Source organism: Trichechus manatus, unplaced genomic scaffold (assembly GCF_000243295.1).
Source record: "Trichechus manatus latirostris isolate Lorelei unplaced genomic scaffold, TriManLat1.0 scaffold00015, whole genome shotgun sequence".
NCBI classification, from domain to species: domain Eukaryota; kingdom Metazoa; phylum Chordata; class Mammalia; order Sirenia; family Trichechidae; genus Trichechus; species Trichechus manatus.
Genome location: NW_004443951.1, coordinates 8,299,583 through 8,317,299, shown reverse-complemented (window position 1 = coordinate 8,317,299; position 17,717 = coordinate 8,299,583). Strand labels below are relative to the sequence as shown.

The 17,717-nt window shown below is 49.6% G+C and overlaps 1 protein-coding gene across 1 annotated transcript in view; it reads right to left on the bottom strand.

The window, feature by feature from the left end:
• TRABD2B (TraB domain containing 2B) overlaps nt 1-17,717 on the bottom strand; it is a 262,261-nt gene that overhangs the window by 15,239 nt on the left and 229,305 nt on the right. The window contains exon 4 of the mRNA XM_004372051.1: nt 12,970-13,144. Within this exon, the coding sequence (XP_004372108.1) occupies nt 12,970-13,144 (175 nt within the window). The remainder of the gene's footprint in view (nt 1-12,969; nt 13,145-17,717) is intronic.

Below are 17,717 nucleotides of genomic sequence, written 5' to 3'. Positions count from 1 at the left end.
AGCCTTTCTACAGAGGAAGAAGCATCCAGGGGGGCCCAGGCCCCAGGTTTTAAGGCATGCCTCCTGGGCCCTGAGCAGTAACTGACCAAACACCTGTCTGCTTGGCACCCCCATCCATCCCCTCAATGGTTCCAGACCTTTATTGCTCTTCTTAAGACACTCAACAGAAGACTTTATCTGTTTTGAGAAAATGGAAGCAATCAAGAGCGAACTTTTCAAATTCCCATTCTCTACTTATCAAAGAGGAGTCCCTGGGTGGCGCAAATAGTTAACGTACTCACTGCTAACTGAAAGGCTGGAGGTTCAGGTCCACTCAGAGGCACAACAGAAGAAAAGCCTGGAGATCTACTTCCGAAAAATCAGTCATTGAAAACTCCATGGAACACAGTTCCACTATGACACACACGGGGTGCCATGAGTTGGAGTCTATGGCGATGGGAGGCACTCATCTCAGCCACGCCCACCTTCACCTCCACAGGTCAGCACCTCCTGCCTGAATCACTGTAGAAACCGTCTTCCTTGTTCTCTTTAGTTCGCCCTCCACACTGCAGTTAGAATGATCTTCCCACACGGTCAGGACATATTTCCAACAATTCACCTGAGGGGAGACCATGAGCTTCTGGAAGGCAGGGGCCATGCCTGATTCACCTTTGCCCCCAGGGCTAAGTGTAAGTCTGGCACATGGTGGTGGCTTAGTGAACATTTGCTGAATGAATGAGTGACAAATCCTGCTACTCCATATCCTTTCTATGATCTCATCCTATCCCCAGAGACCTGAGCTCATGGATCCCCTCCTCTTGCAGTCCTAGCCCTGCCCCTTGGTGATGCTCCGCCAGATTCCACCAATCCCAGGAGCTTAGTCCTTGGACCAACCCTGAGTCAGGGCCCAGTGCATGCTGTCCCCAGGGGCTGGCAGACAGGGCTTAGGCTTGCCGCCAAGGTCAGAAATCCTTAAAATGGCTCCACACCCATCCTGGAACCTGTAGGGAAGGTTGTGGAAAGTTTCCAAAGGGGCCTCACGGTGTTGGGGCTTAGCCTGCGTGGCTTGCCCAGGCTCCCCGGGTCTCCTGGCTACTGCTCAGCAGTTCCTTCCAGCACTGACAGCTGTTCTCTGGCCAACTCTCTGCAGGAAGGCATGTTCCATTTCATCTGCTGAGGTCGTGGGGATGCGGAGAGGAGGAAAGAGAGGGAGAACAGTGGGGGGCGGGGGCACACAGAACTGGAGAGACAAAGACAGGAAGAGAGGAGAGACACACAGAGAGGCAGAGAGACACGCAGAGACACAGAGGGAGAGAGACAAGAAGAGGAAGGGAGCTCCGGGACACAGAGAAACAGAGAGGAGAAAGACTGAGGAGGAGAGAGGGAACCAGAGACAGAGGCAATCAGAGACATGCAGAGATTCAGAGACAGTGGGAAGGGGAGAGAGGAAAGAAGAGACATTGAAACAAAGAGAGAAAAGGATAGAGAGAGGCAGAAAGAGACACAAAACAGCAGAAAGAGACAAGGACTGGAGAAAGTGATATGAAGAGACAGAGATAGAGAGGGAAGAAGGGAAAAGGAAAAAGAGGAGAGAAGAGAAAGAGAATCCAGAAATGAAAGCAAGTGGCATGGTGGAGGGGAGGGTAACTCCACTGAGGGCATTCTGGAAGGCTTCCTGGAGAAGGGGTTCCAGGATGGGTGGGATTCAGATGGAGATGGAGGGGAGGGCAGTCATGGAAGGGAAACTGTGCTAGCAAATGCCTGAAGGAGAGATGATAGGTCTGAAAAATAGTGGGGTTGGTTTGATGGCTGTCTCCCCTGACTTCAAAGCCGGGGCCCCACTTAAACGACACTTATGTGTAAATAGGAAAAGGCACCCTGCTCTGGGTAGACACAGTCCCTATGATATTTTAATGCAGAGGAAAAGGTTCCCCCTCTCCTGGACACAAGAAGCCCTGTGCCAGGGCACACGGCTGGGTGAGCAGAGCACAGACTGGATCTAGCTACTTCCCATCTCCTGGACACAGATCGACAGCCCCGACTTACTCTCGGACACCAGAAGGCAAGGTAGGAGAGAACAAAGAATCCTGCCCTGGGGTCAGGGCAGAAAACCTGGGGTCCAGTCCTGGCTCAGCAACCAACTGGCTGTAGGACCTTCCCCTCTCTGTGCCTCAGTTTCCCAACAGGGGGATGGGCCGGATGGTCTCATGGGCCTTCCCAGCTCTAGGAGCCCATCATTCAAGGATGTGAACACAAACTCATATTAGTGAGCCTCCTGAGTGCATGATGCTTTCCAAACATGACTTCGTTTCATCCTCCTTTCAAGGTATCCCCAGTTTACAGATGAGCAAACTGAGGCTCCGTGAGGAGCTGGGACTTGCCCAAGGTCACATAGCTGGTAAAAGGCAAAGCTTGGACTTTTATCCAGAGTTGTCCTAGTTCACTACATTTCAATACATCCACTCTGAAGCATTTGTGGCAGCGAGGGATCCTGAGTTCACGTTTTGGGGCAGGAAATTGTCAGGAACATGTGTACCTTCCAAGGTTCACCAGATTGGAGAGAAAATTATGTGAGTGTTCAGCAAGAACAATGCACCAATTAACAGTGTAATTTCAAGACCGTTTTGGGGGGCTGGAGGGAGGGAGGAGGGGAGAACCAGATGTTCCCACAAAGGCTCCAAAGTAGCACTGGCTCTGCTGGGCCAGTGCACATGTTTTCTCTCCAGTGAGCATGCCGGGTTTCCAGTTTTCTCCTGCTGGAAGAGGGATCCCAAGCCCATATTTATGTTCCGTCTGAAATTAATGCAAGGGAAGCTTTCAAATGCTAATCTAGCTGCCAGGATCAGCAGGCCGGATATCAAGATACAGCGGCATTTGTTTTCCTGAGGAAGTGTGATGGGAGCGTTGCACGAATGGACCGACGGATGGATGGACCATTGGGTGGAACTCCAGGGTCTCTCATCTCCAAAGAAGTGTCTCGGGGGGAGGCTGGCAGAGTGGGGTTTCCTGTCTCCTGCCTTGCGGGCCAGCCCAGTCAGCAGTGAGATGACGCCTCCTCTGTACCCGCCTTGTGCCAGAAGCTGAGACACACGGTCCCCATCCCTGAGGACATCACAATGTGCAGGGGGAGTTGGGCATGCAGATTATAACAGGACAGCATGAGCTGTGCAGTGATGGGGGGACTCAAGGGAGTGGGAGACTGAAGAAGAAGGGGTGGGACCCAGACTAGGGGAGTCAGGGAAGGCTTCCCAGGGTAGGGAACTTTAGGGACACATCTTGCAGAATTAAAAAGAAAGGCAGGGGACGAGAAGAGGGTGGGCTTTCCTGGCAGAGGGCGGGTATGTGGGCTACCAACAGTGGTTCTGGGCTGTTGGAATATAAAGTGAGGGGCAGGTGGGCAATGGTGAGGGTTGGGGCAGAAGGGGCAAGCCTTGGGATTCTGAACTGCAGCAGGACAAGGCTAAGGGGCCAAGTTTTAGCTGGGACCAAAGAACTTTCTCCCAGGCTCTGTCCAGCTCTGCACGGCAGTGAGTGCCACATCCCTGGAGGTGTGTAAGTAGAGGATCAACGAGTGCTTGTCAGGCCTGCATAGAGGGGATTTGGGCATCCTGTGGATTGGCCACGCTGACCTGGAATCTGAGATTCGGCCCTCTTTAGCAGCCTTTATCACTTGCTCCTTTGGAGGCTGCCAGAACTCAGGGTGTCAGAAGTGAAAGAGCCCTGAGACTCCACCTGGTGAAGCTGTGTCGTTAACAACACAAAGACGAATACAACTACCAACAGAAGCAACTCCACCTACCACTTCTCCAGCACTTAGAATGTCATGATTCATTTTCTTATTTAACCTCACAACAGCGTAACCAGGCAGAAAGAGGCAGCGTGGGGTTTGATCCAGGCCCACGTGGTACGTAGCACCGGGATGTGCCAGTTTAAAGGGCACTTTGTAGAAGCAGCTGCTGCGGCTGGGGCTCCCTGGGCACAGGGCAGTCTCCTTTGGGGCAGGATCTGTTTTGGGGGCCTCTGGCTCATAAGTCTGAAGGTTGCCCAGTCTGGGAGCCTCTTCAGGACCTCCCCCTGTATACTTTCCCCTCTCTTCCCTGCCAGACCTATCCCTGCAAACCAGTCCTCTGGTGCTTTTAAAACCCCCAGTGTTGGAGTCTTTCATTTCCTGGGACCACACCCTGTTTTAATTAATATTTGGTTTAGGGGCAAGGAAGCCCCCTTTGCACGCCCCTCCCCCTCAACTAAGTCCCTCCTGGATCAGAGCATAAACGCGGGGTTTGACAAGCCTGCGCCCTGGGCCTGGATCTGGCAGCGTTTAATCCACAAACCTTTACTGGGCCCTGCGTGCCTGGCCCTGGGGATCCCAAGATGGGTCTGGCGTGGCCCCCTTCCCCCTTGGGGGAGACTACTCTGAATCTAGTAATGACTGTGCAGGGTGGTTGGAGGCCAGCACAGGGATGCTGTTGGGGGAGCCCCAGACACAGCCTGTGATGGGCTCTGTGAACTGCAGGGGGCAGTGTCCAGCATAGGGACCACCGCGGCCACGGTCCTCATTCTCCACAACAGCCAGAGGCTCCTTTCCTAGAATCACAGTATCCTGTGAGCCACTTAGAGATGGGGAGGGACAGAGCCTACCCTCTATGAGCATCACTGCAACTTGGAGCTGAAACCTGGACCTTGAGATTTCCCTGCAGTGTCCCAGCTTGGCCCTCAGAAGCCACAGAGCATTTCTGCTCCCTCCACCCCAACAGCACTGCTCCTTTGGGCGTGGGAGTCTTGTCCTTGGGCACTGAGGGCTCCTAGGGGCCAGGGACCCTGAGATAATAATGACAGCACAAGACTGTGCATTGATGGAGTGATTGTGTGTGCCAACACTGGACCATTCAATCTCATGCTCATTTTACAGAGATGAAATCTGAGGGTGAGAGAAGCTAAGTAACTGATTTCCCCAAGGCTACATGGATTCTAGGAGTCCCTAGGTGGTGCGAACAGTTAACGTGCTCAGCTGTTAACCGAAAGGCTGGAGTTTCGAGTCCACCCAGAGGCACCTTGGAAGAAAGGCCTGGCAATCTACTTCTGAAAAATCAGCCATTGAAAATGATATGGAGCACAGTTCTACTCTGATACACATGGGGTCGCCATGAGTCAGAGTTGACTTGACAGCAACTGGTTACATGGCTCCTACAGACGAGTGCTGTGTTTCTGACTAAAGCAGTCTGGATCTGAACCCCATTCTCCTAATCTACAATGCTCCACTTCCTTCTCCCTTGCCTTCTCCACATAAATCCTCATTCACTGATAGAGCAGACTGGGAGCAGTCTGGGCAACGGGTACAGGGGTTTTCTTGGCTCTCCTCAAGGTTAGAAAACTCAGAGGCATCCCTGTTCCAGAGGGTCAGGGTCAGCTCCAGCTGGGAACAAGCCAGCAGCTGGGAGCTTCCTCTGGCTGGACAGATGCTCTGTGCTGAAACAGAAACAGCAACTCTGGCCAAGGATTGCAGTCCAGAGCCAGCGTGCCAGCTGCCAGATGTGGACCTGGTGGGGCGGCAGGGCACTTTGAAGCACTGTTGCAAATTCTGAACAGTTCTGGATGCTGTGGTGTCGTGCTCTAGTATGGGGAGTGTGCAGGCCAGGGGCGCTTGCCTGGGAGAGGAGAAAGAAGCTGTGTGTGAGGCTGGTCCTCTCGTTTCTGAAGTTAAAGAGGCCCCCCATGCAGCGTCACTGCTCTTCTGGGCCCAGCCATGAGCTCTGAGGGGCTTCTGTCCCTGAGGCTACTGAGTAGAAAACCAAGGAGGGGAGGAGGTGGGAATGGATGTTGTCCTGAGGACTGTGGGGACCATGAGAGGAACTGGAAGCCATCTGCACATGCACCAGGGAGATTTCAACTGGTTCTCACCTCCTCCAGCGCTCAGACTCACACTGTTTCCTTTCAATGCCAACCATTCAAACCTCAGGCAAGGGTGGAACTGCTGGATGTTGGCGCTAGAAGGGGCCTTAGCCTTCACCCCATCTAAGAAAGGGTCTGAGAGGCCACATGAAAGGTTTTAGAATGCAAGAAGTTTCCACAACATCAGGCTGTTTTCCTTTTCCACACTCCTGTCCTTGACTTGGAGCCCTGCTGGCATAGTGGTTGAGAGCTCAGCTGCTAACCAAAAAGGTTGGCAGTTTGAGTCCATCAGCTGCTCCTTGGAAACCCTACGAGGCAATTCTACTCTGTCCTATAGGGTTGCCATGAGTCAGAATTAACTAGATGGCGATGGGTTTGATTTTTTTTTTTTGGGGTCCTCGACTTGGAGTCCCTGGGTGGCGCAATGGTTAAGTGCTTGGCTGCTAACCAAAAGGCTGGTGGTTTGAACTCACCCAGAGGCACCTTGGAAAACAGGCCTGGCAATCTGCTTCCCGAAAGATCACAGCCTTGAAAACTCTATGTTCTATTCTGTAACACCTGGGGTCACCATGAGTTGAAATCGACTCGACAGCAACTGGGTTAGACATGAGCCAGACCCAAGGTTAAACCGCGTGACCTCTAAGGCCCATTTGTTTGAAACTCTGAGAACCAGCTGGTTATCTCACATCCTAGAACTCTAGCATTCTAATGATGTTACAAAGTTAGAATGGTAGGATAATGCAATGTTGGGATATTAGAACCATACAATCTTAGAACAACAGAATGTTAGGGTGAAAAGATTCTGGAACTTCAGAAGTTAGAATTGCAGCACGCTAGGATTATAGGATGTGAGATAACCAACTGGTTCTCAGAGTTTCAAACGAATGGGCCCTAGATGTCACGTGGTTTACCCTTGGGTCTGGCTCATGTCTCTAACCCAGCTTCTCCAGGTCCTATGTTACTCATTCTATTCCAGGAAGAAAAAAAAAAAATGCTAGAGGATTTCTGGATGGCTGAACAAGTAGACCACAGCTCAAGAAAGTTCCAGTTTCCCTGGAGCTAGGGACAGAATTGATATTTTCTTCTAGTGCCTGGGACTGAGATGACCCCTCCCCCAACCATGAGGCTTGGGGCTTGGGAGATACCACGTGACTGAACAGAATGAACTTGATTCTGTGTGACTTGGTCCAGTACGTCTTTATAGACCATCCACTAGGTGTTGGTAATTCTGAGGATGCATGGACCCTGTCCTGGAGTAGTTCACTCACATGGGATGATCCATGAGCAGTGGATGCTGGGATAAAAATAAATAGCATTCACACTTCCATAGTAGCTGTTTGGTGTTGCTGGAGAAAATCTCAAGTCTGTGACTTGGGACCATTGCAGGTTCATGGGCCTTCCTTGCCATTCAGTACCCTCTGGGTTCCTAGCACAGACAGAGCAGACATGTGGCACGTATGTGCCCTTGGCCTGGTCAACAGCAGACATCACTAATCAATCAGGACCTCTCCCCTGTGGTGTCCTGGTGTGGATTTATCATCCTTTACACCAGTCAATCACAGTTGGCCCAGAAGATGATGCTTATTTAACTTCTCTGTCCTTGTCAGTTATTGTGGTCAATCTTTCTTGCATTTATGTCAAATGTTCTGCCTCTTTGAACCAAGAACTGTCCCACCTTCCTCCTCTTTTTCCACGGGTGACTTCACCTTTTATTTTATAGAGAAATCAGAGGCCATCAGTTGAGAACTCTCAGCTTTCTGCCACCAAGCCTTCCTGCTGGCCTCTTCACTTCTGCCCTTAGGTGAGAGGTGAAGAGAGGCCCTCCTTCACCAAACCTTCTGGCTCCCACTCTTCCTGTCTTCTCTGAACCCCGGGCTAGTGCCCTCCCTGCCCCCTCCCCCCATATATCATCAGCCTTTTTCCTTTTATTGTATTCTTTCCACCATGTTTTAAGACACTCAATTCTCTCCTATCTTAAAAAAAAGGGGGAGAGACCAAGACAGTTACCAACTTCTTATTTTACGAAGGACTTTGACAGCCCTATCTGCCTTGTACTGTCATCATTGTTTTGTTTTTGTACAGCAAAGTATGTTCTAACTCCCAAAATAGTAGAAAGGAAATAATTCTAGAACATAGGACAGGCATATAAATTGAATAAATTTAGCTATAAAAAATTCACGACCTTCTACTTACTTTCCTCAGTTATTTGTAGACCAGAGGAAATCCCAGGACGCACATCTGGAAATGACTGGACTAGAAGATCTTTGGGGCCTTTATGCTTAGCTCCTCCAAGTGTGTGAGTCAAGCAACTGGGAAACATGCCTCCACTCCCGCCTCACCCCTCAGGCCGGCACACCACTTCCATGGCAGCAGTCTGCCTCTTTCACTGGCCACAGCCACATCCTGAGAGGCTGGACTTCCTTTTGTGCCCTGAGACGTCACCCAGGCCTGCTCAGAGTTGTTACACTTGTCCATACCCTAACAGTCCCTGCACCTGCCAGCTAATCCTGATTCCCTCTGGGAGCAGTCAAACAGCCCTACATGGCAGAAACATCACAGACACTAAGAAGAGTGCTCTCCTGTGAGATGTACCTGCTTAAGGGACACCCCTTCCCTAAAGTCATCACCATTTCTTCAAGTATGCTAGCAAGGGCGCTGTGTGCAGAGGAAAAGGTTGGGACTGGGACCCAAGAGGCTAAGGTTCAAATCAACGCTCTGCCTGCATGGCCTGGAGGAAGCCACTCATCCTCTCTGGGCCTCAGTTCTCATCCACAAACTGAGTTTAAAAAGACTCACTGCATGCTGTTAATTTAATCAAAGAGCCTAGTAATGGTGACTGGCATGTAGAACAGGTTTTTATTATAAGACCCTCCCACCACACAATAGAGTTTTAAACCTATGATTTAAAATAAGCATACCTAACACACTCCTAGAAGACAGGTGTATTATCCCATTTTATAGATGAGAGACTGAGGCCCTCGGAGATGAAATGGCTTTCCCAGGGTCTCTTTGCTGACAGCAGGTAGAGCCACACTTTAATCCTGGCCTACAGACTTCACAAGTCTTACCCTTTCCACTGAACCACTCTGTAGACTGGTGTCAGCATTGGAAATCTCAGCCTGTCCTCACAGACTCTCAGGGTGGGGCTCTGCAGCTGGGGTGGGCTGGGGGACAGGCTCAATAGCACTGAGAGGCCAGGCCGGCTGAGCTCTCTGTCTCACCTTAGCTTGCTCAGTTCTCCCAGAGCTCCAGGCCCCAGAGCCTTTAGGGCTCTTGGCTGGACTCTGAGGCTGGGCTTGTCCTAGAATGGCAGAACCTCAGCAGGGGTCTGGCTTGGACACCCAGCAAGGCTGGGTATGAAGTAGACTGAAGTGTCTTATAATCATGTCTGTGTTTCCTGGAGACACTCACTGACACTGGAGCTGAGTGTCCTTGGCATGAGCAGGCACATGCCTGGGGGACAGTTAGGAGGACGTCCAGTGGCCTAGACCCTCCTTCCTTCCTATGGCCTTGGGGGCCTATGCCTTATTTGGGCACCTGGCAGGGGATGGGCAACAAGAATTAGGCTGAGCCCCAAGGCCCCGCTGTCCAACAATGGCAGTAACCCCAAGATGGACGCGGAGAGACATCTGGCACAGAAGTGAGGATGGAGCATGGTAGCACGTCGTCTGCCTGAGAGGACTGGGCCTGGCCCCCGCATAAATCCTTCAGCCTGTCATCAGATGTCAGACTTGAGAGTTACATGACCATAAGCACGTAACGAGGTAGGAGTGGCCTTTTCCCACCACAGACTGCATGTGTACACGCTCCGTGCCTGTGTGCTGACTTTGCACAGGCCTGCTCGGCTGGCTGCCTGCCCCACAAATGAACAGAGAGCCCTGGACTATGGCTCATGGGCCTGCAGGCCAATCCTAGCTCTGTCCCTGACTGGTTGTGGGACTTTGACCATGTCCTGCTCTCTGGGAACCTTAGTTTGCCCATGGCTATGATGAGGTGGGGCCCTGGTGGCACAGTGGTTAAGTGCTCAGCTGCTAATGGAAAGGTCAGTGGTTCAAATCCACCTGTCACTCCACAGGAGAAAGATGTGGCCGTCTGTTTCCACAAAGATTTTCAGCCTTGGAAACCCTATGGAGCAGATCCACTCTGTCCTATAGGGTCACTATGAGTCGGAATCAACTTGATGGCAGTGGGTTTTTTTTTAGTATGATGAGGTGGGCAGGCTCGAGCCAGCTTTGAAATCCCTGGGTTGAGAATGGATTAGCAGCCCAGAGGAAGTCATCTGTTCCTGGCATGGCTGAGCAGAAGTGACGGATGCCAGCAACATCTGGACACAGCAGCTCCAGACCTGTTGTTTTTGGAGAGTGGGTCCCTGAGAGCTGAGGCGGCTCAGTCTGCCCTGACTTTTCTGCTGTTCTGCACTTCACTGCTAACCTAAAGGCTGGCAGTTCAAACCCACCCACTGGTATTATGGAAGAAAAGGCCCGGTAATCTGCTTCCATTGAGATTACAGCCAAGAAAACCATACGGAACAATTCTACTTTGCACATCTGGGGTCACCATGAATCAGAATCCACTCGACAGCAGCTAACAACTGTCCTAATCAGCTCATCAGGCCCAGAGGACAACTGGACAGGGAGGCTCTGCTCAGCATTCATGCATTTGTTCATTCACTCATTCATTCATTTACTCACCAATCCCAAAAGCTACTACAAGGTACCAAAGACATACAGATGATTAAGCCGTGGCATCTGCCCTCCCGGAACTCAAGTCCTGGGTGGGCGACCCAGCACCATTCACAGGCCACACTGTGTGGAGTAGACTGAAGGCCAGGAGAAGCTGAGGAAGCTAGAGATGATGGGTACTTGGACTCGGGCAGCGGCAGTGGGAATGGAGAGGGTAGATGGGTTTGAGGTGTTTTGGTGCTCTGTCAACAGGACCTGACTGAATTCTGGAGATGGGGAAGAAACTGGAGTTGAGTGTGATGCCTGAGTGCTGGCCTGATGCTTGAGTGACAACTGTGTACCCATGGACTTGGGGTTTCAGGAGAAAGAGGTAAGTGTCCATGCCCATCTCTAGGCTCTTCCACTTCCTCTCCCACAGAAACAAGCTTGAGTTAGCTACCTCCAGATCCTGGGTTGATCTGGTCCTGGGCCCTGATGAAGGTGGGACAGTGAGGCCCTGCCAAAGTCAGGTGGGCATGTGGACTGCTAGCTCCCCTCTCTGGCCTCCCTCAATGACTGGACTCACGGGGGTCTCCTGGGCCCAGGGGGACCCTGGGGGTGAATAAACTCAGAGTGGCTCCCCTTTGGAAGTCAGCTAGGGGCTGCTCCCACACAGGATGCACTGCCCAGATGCCCATAGGAGAAACGGCTGGGGAGGCTGCTGGGTGGTGAGGGAGAAGGTAAGTTGGTGAGCACACCTCTGCATGGGTCCCCAAAGCTGCCCTGACTCACACCAGGCCCCCCAGAGGTGTCGGCAGCTGGAAAGTGGCCTAGCCCTCTCCACGTGGTCAGCCAAGGTCCTGCTCATGCTGGCTGGAGTAGGATGCTCTCATGGGCCTCCCCACAGGAATCCCTCCCGGCTCTGAAACCTGCATCTGAAGAGCTCCTAGAACACAGATGGTCCAAGTGAGTCCTAACTCCTTTGGTTCAGATGAGTTAACGGAGGCTGTGAGAGGGAGGGACTTGCCAGAGGCTATAGTAGGCCGTGGCCAATCTCCAATGTGAGTCCAGAAACCCCTTCTGTCCAGCTCCAGGTTTGGCCTTAAAGGGGCTGTCCCAGGGGCATGCATCCATTTCCAAGCCCCTCCCATGTGTCTCTACTGTGCTGAGGGCTGCAGAGCAGGGAAGAAAGGTACAGATGGATGTGCCACTGGCTGTTGCTCTTGAAAGAGGACAGACTTAAAATAGTGGAAACGCCGCATTACAACATCAGGATGCCCCAAAGGGTCCCTCTGGGTTAGACTGACTATTCAACTTGATTCAACGCGGCCTGGCTTGGATGGACAGTGTAAGAGTAATGAGTCAGGGGCGAGAAGGACCAGAGGATGACAGTAATGTGTGCAGCACCAGACATACGCTGAGCGTGTTCATGAACCATCTCATTTCATTTTCACAAAGCAGGAGGTGAAGTCTCTCAGCCTAAATTTCAGGTAACATGAGCAAGAGATAAATGCTTGCCACTGTCAGCGACTACAACCTGACTGCTAAAGCAAGCAAATGCAATGTTGTGATCCTAACGTGGAGACTGGAGTCCTAGGCAGAGACAGACACTGAGAAAGGAAGAAAGAGTGGGGGAGAAAAAGGGAGAAAAGAGAGAGGAAGAGCTGTGAGAGAGATGATGGTGAAGCACTGCACCTGAACATCTGGACTTCCCTTGGCATGAACAGGCTGGATCCCCACAGAAGAAAGCATCCGGTTGATGTTTCCACATTGCCATGATGATACGTCTATTGATTACCATAATAATGATAATCCTCATAATGGGAGCTGCCATTTTGAGCTCCTACTATGTGGCAGGTTATTTGTATGTTATCACTAATCTTTACAATAATTCTATACAGTAGATATTTTAAATTCATCAAATAGTTATTGTTTTCACTGCCCATTTACAGAAAAAGGGCATTGAGCTTCAGAGTGGGTACCGTGCAAAGGCCATGCAGCCTGGAAGTGGCTGGGTTAGGATCTGGAACCAGGACTGTGGGATCCCAGAGCCCACCTTCTCCCCACTGGGCTACATGGAGCTCACAGCTTTGCACTGGATCTTTCTGGTGAGGGGAGGCTGAACTGCATAGTGGAACCAGCTCCTTTTCTAGGCTCTCAACATGGTCTTCTGGGGCAGGAAAGAACCACAAAGATTGTCCTGGCCTCAGCAGGAGTCACTTCCCAAAACTCCCTTGCCCACAGGAACCATTACAGAAGAACGCTCGACCAGCAGCAAGAGAACTCACTTTGGGTTCCAGCTCTACCACTGAATGCTGGGTGGCTTCCCTTTCCCATTCTGGGTCTCAACTTATTCCTTTATGAAGTAGAAGTAGGGTCTAGCAAATCTCCAAGCCCTTGAGGATTCTGCAAATAACCCCTTCCCCACTCAGGCCCAAACCTGCTCCGAAGGCAAAGAAGCAGATCTTGTCTTCATTTTCCTGCAGAAGGGCCATGACCCTCTTCCCCATCCGCTCATTCCTCTTGTAGATCAGCTCCTGGCGGAAGTAGCTGTCGATTTCCTGGGCTGTCACCTGCTCATGTGGCGGAAGGGTGGTGTTGATAAAGTTGGGCAGCTGCAAAGGCAAGACAGAGGCTGCCTTCAGTTTTCTATGGAGCAAGGTGGGCTTCAAAGAAACACACACAGCCCAGGTGGGGCTGGGCAACTTACCTTTATTCAACTCTTACTGTGGGCTAAATGGTTTGTATGTTTCTCATCAATTTTGAGAATATTTTGAGATGAGTGTTGTTATTCCAGTTTCACAGATGAAGGAAGCAAGACTGGGAAAGATTGAGAGACATGTGCAAAGTCAAATAGCTAACAGAGTGGCAGAGGTAGGAGAGCCCTGGGCTGCAGGACCCCACATGTATCATTCTGTCTTGTGTCTCTCTGCCTTATTTAACCTCAGCTTCCACACACTGTGGTCCTAGGAGGCTGGGACAGTGCTCATCTTGTTAACTGCTCTCACTTTAGCACCGAGCCCAGTGCTGGTGCCTAGAAGGAATTCTGTTCAGTAAGAAGGTATGGAGGTCATCTGAGATGCCTGGTATAGCAGAAAGGCCACAGAGTATGGGATAAAGCTGGCCTGGGTTTCAGTCCCTGCTCTGACACTGTGTGACTTTGGGCAAATTACTGAACTTTTCTGACCCCTAGGTTTCTCATTTGTAAGATAGGGCTGATGATGTTGTGAGGATTAGATGAGATGATGCTTGCTGTTATGGGCTGCATTAAGCCCACCTTACCTTATAGAGATCAGAGAAGGTGTCATCATCCTTGATTTTTCCCATGTCTGAGCCTGGGTTGGTCACCATCTGTGGCTACAGCCATGCTCCTATCTACCCATCTCCACCACCTCAGGACATGACCCAAACCTCTCTGTTCCTTCTTGAAAACTTCAACTCTAGGACGATACCTTCCGCGAGAATGATGGCCTGCTCAACAGCCTGGCTTAAAACTGCCCAGATTTCTCTGCTCTGGTTCCTTAACTACTGCCCCATTTCCACACCCAGCCACGTGGCTAGAAGAGCATCATCAACATGTACTTGAATGAGGCAGAGAGGTCCTTGAGTTCAGGGACAGAGCCTTTCCCATTCCTTAGCCCCTAATGCCTGGTACAAGTAAATGCTTACTGACTTTTGAACAAAGAGTTGAGCTGCCCCCTAACCACAAGTGCCTCCTCCTGGGTTCTTCTACTCCCAGCAACCTGATATCTAAGCCCTGCTCTTTCTCTTCTTTTGTCTTTCCAACCTGGATGGCAGGTCCAGGTGTTCCAGCACTGTCCCCTCCAACATGTGGGTGGAGCCTGAGAGGACTCCATGGGGCCATTGAGAAAACTAAGGCCATGCGATAGAACATACCCTCTCTTTCTCCCAACCCATCAATGTCATTCCAACCTCTAAGCTCTTGCTCACAGAATTTCTTCCACTTGGTGTTGCCTCTTCGTTTCTCTATCTTCAGCAACCCAGGTACAAAGCACAAGACCTGAGGCCTAGCTGACTGATGGACTTGGTGGATAGCTAATTTCTTTGAAATGTTAGCCCCCAGAAGGGTCATGCAACCCAGCCACATGGCATCTAGAGCCACTGCCAAGTTGTCAACAGTCTTTCTGAAGAAAATGGAGGAGTCAATGGAGGCTGAGCCCTGATGGACTCTGAGAAGGCTGTGACATCTGCCTCTGTTATCTTCTGGCCAATGTTCAAGTTCCCGAGAGTGAGAGAGTTGGTAGACGCTCATGTATCATAGGCCTTCTCTGCCAAAACAGCCTGATGATGATGATATGACAATGATATGACTGGTGTCCCCTAGATTTGTGCAGTGCACAACCTGCACAGCTGTACGTAGCAGCCCTACCAGAGAAAGCTGAGTCAGGGCTAGAACAGACTAGGTGCCTAGGAACTGTTGGGCAAATGAATAAATGAAGGAATGGAGTTACCCCAACCCACCATCACTATAGAAGGGATGACTGGCTGCCCTGACAAAACAGGCCACACTTGGACTTGATGCAGCCATAGGAAACACTGTAGGCTTCTGAATGGGAGAAGCACAATAGATGCTGTGACTCAGAAGGGTTATTTATGGAAACATGCCCCTCACAGAATTTCTGTTCACTCCCTGGGTATGGGAGAGAAGGTGGGACTATGTTGTGCCAACAAGTATTTGTTCAATGAGTGAGTGAATGAAGTTGCTGAGAGGCATTAGATCTTCAGCAGTTACAAATGTGGGCCCTAAAGTCAGATAACCAGGACAACTCAAATCAGAATCCCTTTTTTACCTCTTACTAGCTGGGTGGCCTCTCTATAATGAGCAGTTGCTAGGCTTCTCAGATTCAGTTTTCAAATTTGTAGTATGGGGGTAATATACATTGTCATAAGGATTAAATAAACTCAGTTTTGGAAAGTGCCTAGCATAGCGCGTAGCACAAAGGAAGACTTTTTTTTTTCTTTTTATTGTTGTAGTTTAAACGAAGTTTCCATTTCAAGTTAGTCTCCCATACAAAATTTATACATACATTGTTATGCAACCCTAATTGCTCTCCCCATACTGTGATAGCACACTCCTCTTTTTCACCCCTGATTCCCCATGTCCATTCAACCAGCTCCTAACCCTCTCTGCCTTCCCATCTCACCTCCAGACAGAAGCTGCCCGTTTAGTCTCTTGTATCTACTTGAGCTAAGAGGCACACGCCTCACGAGTATCACTTTATGTCCCACAGTCCAGTCCAATCCCTGTCTGAAGAGTTGGCCTCGGAAATTGTTTTAGTTCTGGGCTGATTAAGAATCTGGGGTCCATGCTTTCCAGGGTTCCTCCAGTCTCAGTTGGACAATTAAGTCTGGTCTTCTTACTAGAATTTGAGTTCTGTATCCCACCTTTCTCCTGCTCCATCAGGGACTCTCTGTTGTGTTCCCTGTGAGGGCGGTCATTGGTGGTAACCGGGCACCATATAGTTCCTCTGGTCTCAGGCTGATGCAGTCTCTGGTTTATGTGGCCCTTTCTGTCTCATGGGCTACTACTTTCCTTGCATCTTTGGTGTTCTTCATTCTCCTTTACTCCAGGTGGTTGGGACCAACTGATGCATCTTAGATGGCTGCTTGCAAGCTTTTAAGACCCCAGATGCCACTCACCAAAGTAGGATGCAGAATGTTTTCTCAATAAGCTTCATTATGCCGATTGACCTAGATGTCCCCTGAAAGCATGGTCCCCAGATACTTACCCCTGCAACTCTGTCCCTCATAGTGTTTGATTGTATTCAGGAAACATCGTAGCTTTGGTTTAGTCCAGTTGTGCTGACTTCCCCTGTAGTGTGTGCTGTCCTTCCCTTCACCTAAGATAATACTTGTCTACTATCTAGTTAGTGAATAACCCTCACCCTCTCTCCCCATCCTTGTAACCATCAAAGAATGTTGTCTTTTGTGTTTAAACCTTTTCTTGAGTTCTCATAATAGTGGTCTTATACAACATTTGTCCTTCTGTGACAGACTAAATTCACTCAGCATAATGCCCTCCAGATTCCTCCATGTTATGTTTCACGGCTTCATCGGTGTTCTTTATCGTCGCGTAGTATGCTATTGTGTGGATATACCATAATGTGTTTATCCATTCATCTGATGATGGGCACCTAAGTTGTTTCCATCTTTTTGCTATTGAGAACAGTGCTGTAATGAACATGGGTGTGCATATATCTATTCATGTGACGGCTCTTATTTGTCTAGGATATATTCCAAGGAGTGGGATAGCTGGATTGTATGGTACTTCTGTTTGCAGCTTTTTAAGGAAGTGCCAAATAGATTTCCAAAGTGGTTGTACCATTTTACATTACCGCCAACAGTGTATAAGTGTTCCAGTCTCTCCACAACCTCTCCAGCATTTAATATTTTGTGTTTTTTGGATTAATGCTAGCCTTGTTAGGGTGAGATGATATCTTATTGTAGTTTTGATATGCATTTCTCTAATGGCTAATGATCCTGAGCATTTCTTCATGTGTCTGTCAGCTGCCTAAATATCATCTTTCGTGAAGTGCCTGTTCATATCCTTTGCCCATTTTTTAATTGGGTTATTTGTCTTTTTATTGTTGAGTTTTGCAGTAACTTATAGATTTTAGAGATTAGACACAGATTGGATTTGTCGTAGCCAAAGATTTTTTCCCAATCTGTAGGCTGTCTTTTGACTCTTTTGGTGAAGTCTTCTGATGAGCGTAAGTGTTTGATTTTTAGGAGCTCTCATTTACCTAGTCTCTCTTCTGGTGCTTGTGCATTGTTACTTATGGTTCGTATTGTGTTTATGCCACGTATTAGGGCTCCTAGCATTGTCCCTATGTTTTGTTCCATGATCTTTATCGTTTTCCATTTTATATGTAAGTCTTTGACCCATTTTGAGTTAGTTTTTGTGCATGGTGTGAGGTATGGGTCTTGTTTCAGTTTTTTTGTGGATGGATATCCAGTTATGCCAGCACCATTTGTTAAAGAGACCGTCTTTTCCCCAGTTAACAGACTTGGGGCCTTTGTCAACTATCAGCTGCTCATAGGTAGATGAATTTATGTCTGGATTCTCAATTCTGTTCCATTTGTTTATATATCTGTTGTCGTACCACTACCAGGCTGTTTTGACTACCGTGGCAGTATAATAGGTTCTAAAATCAGGTAGTGTGAGGC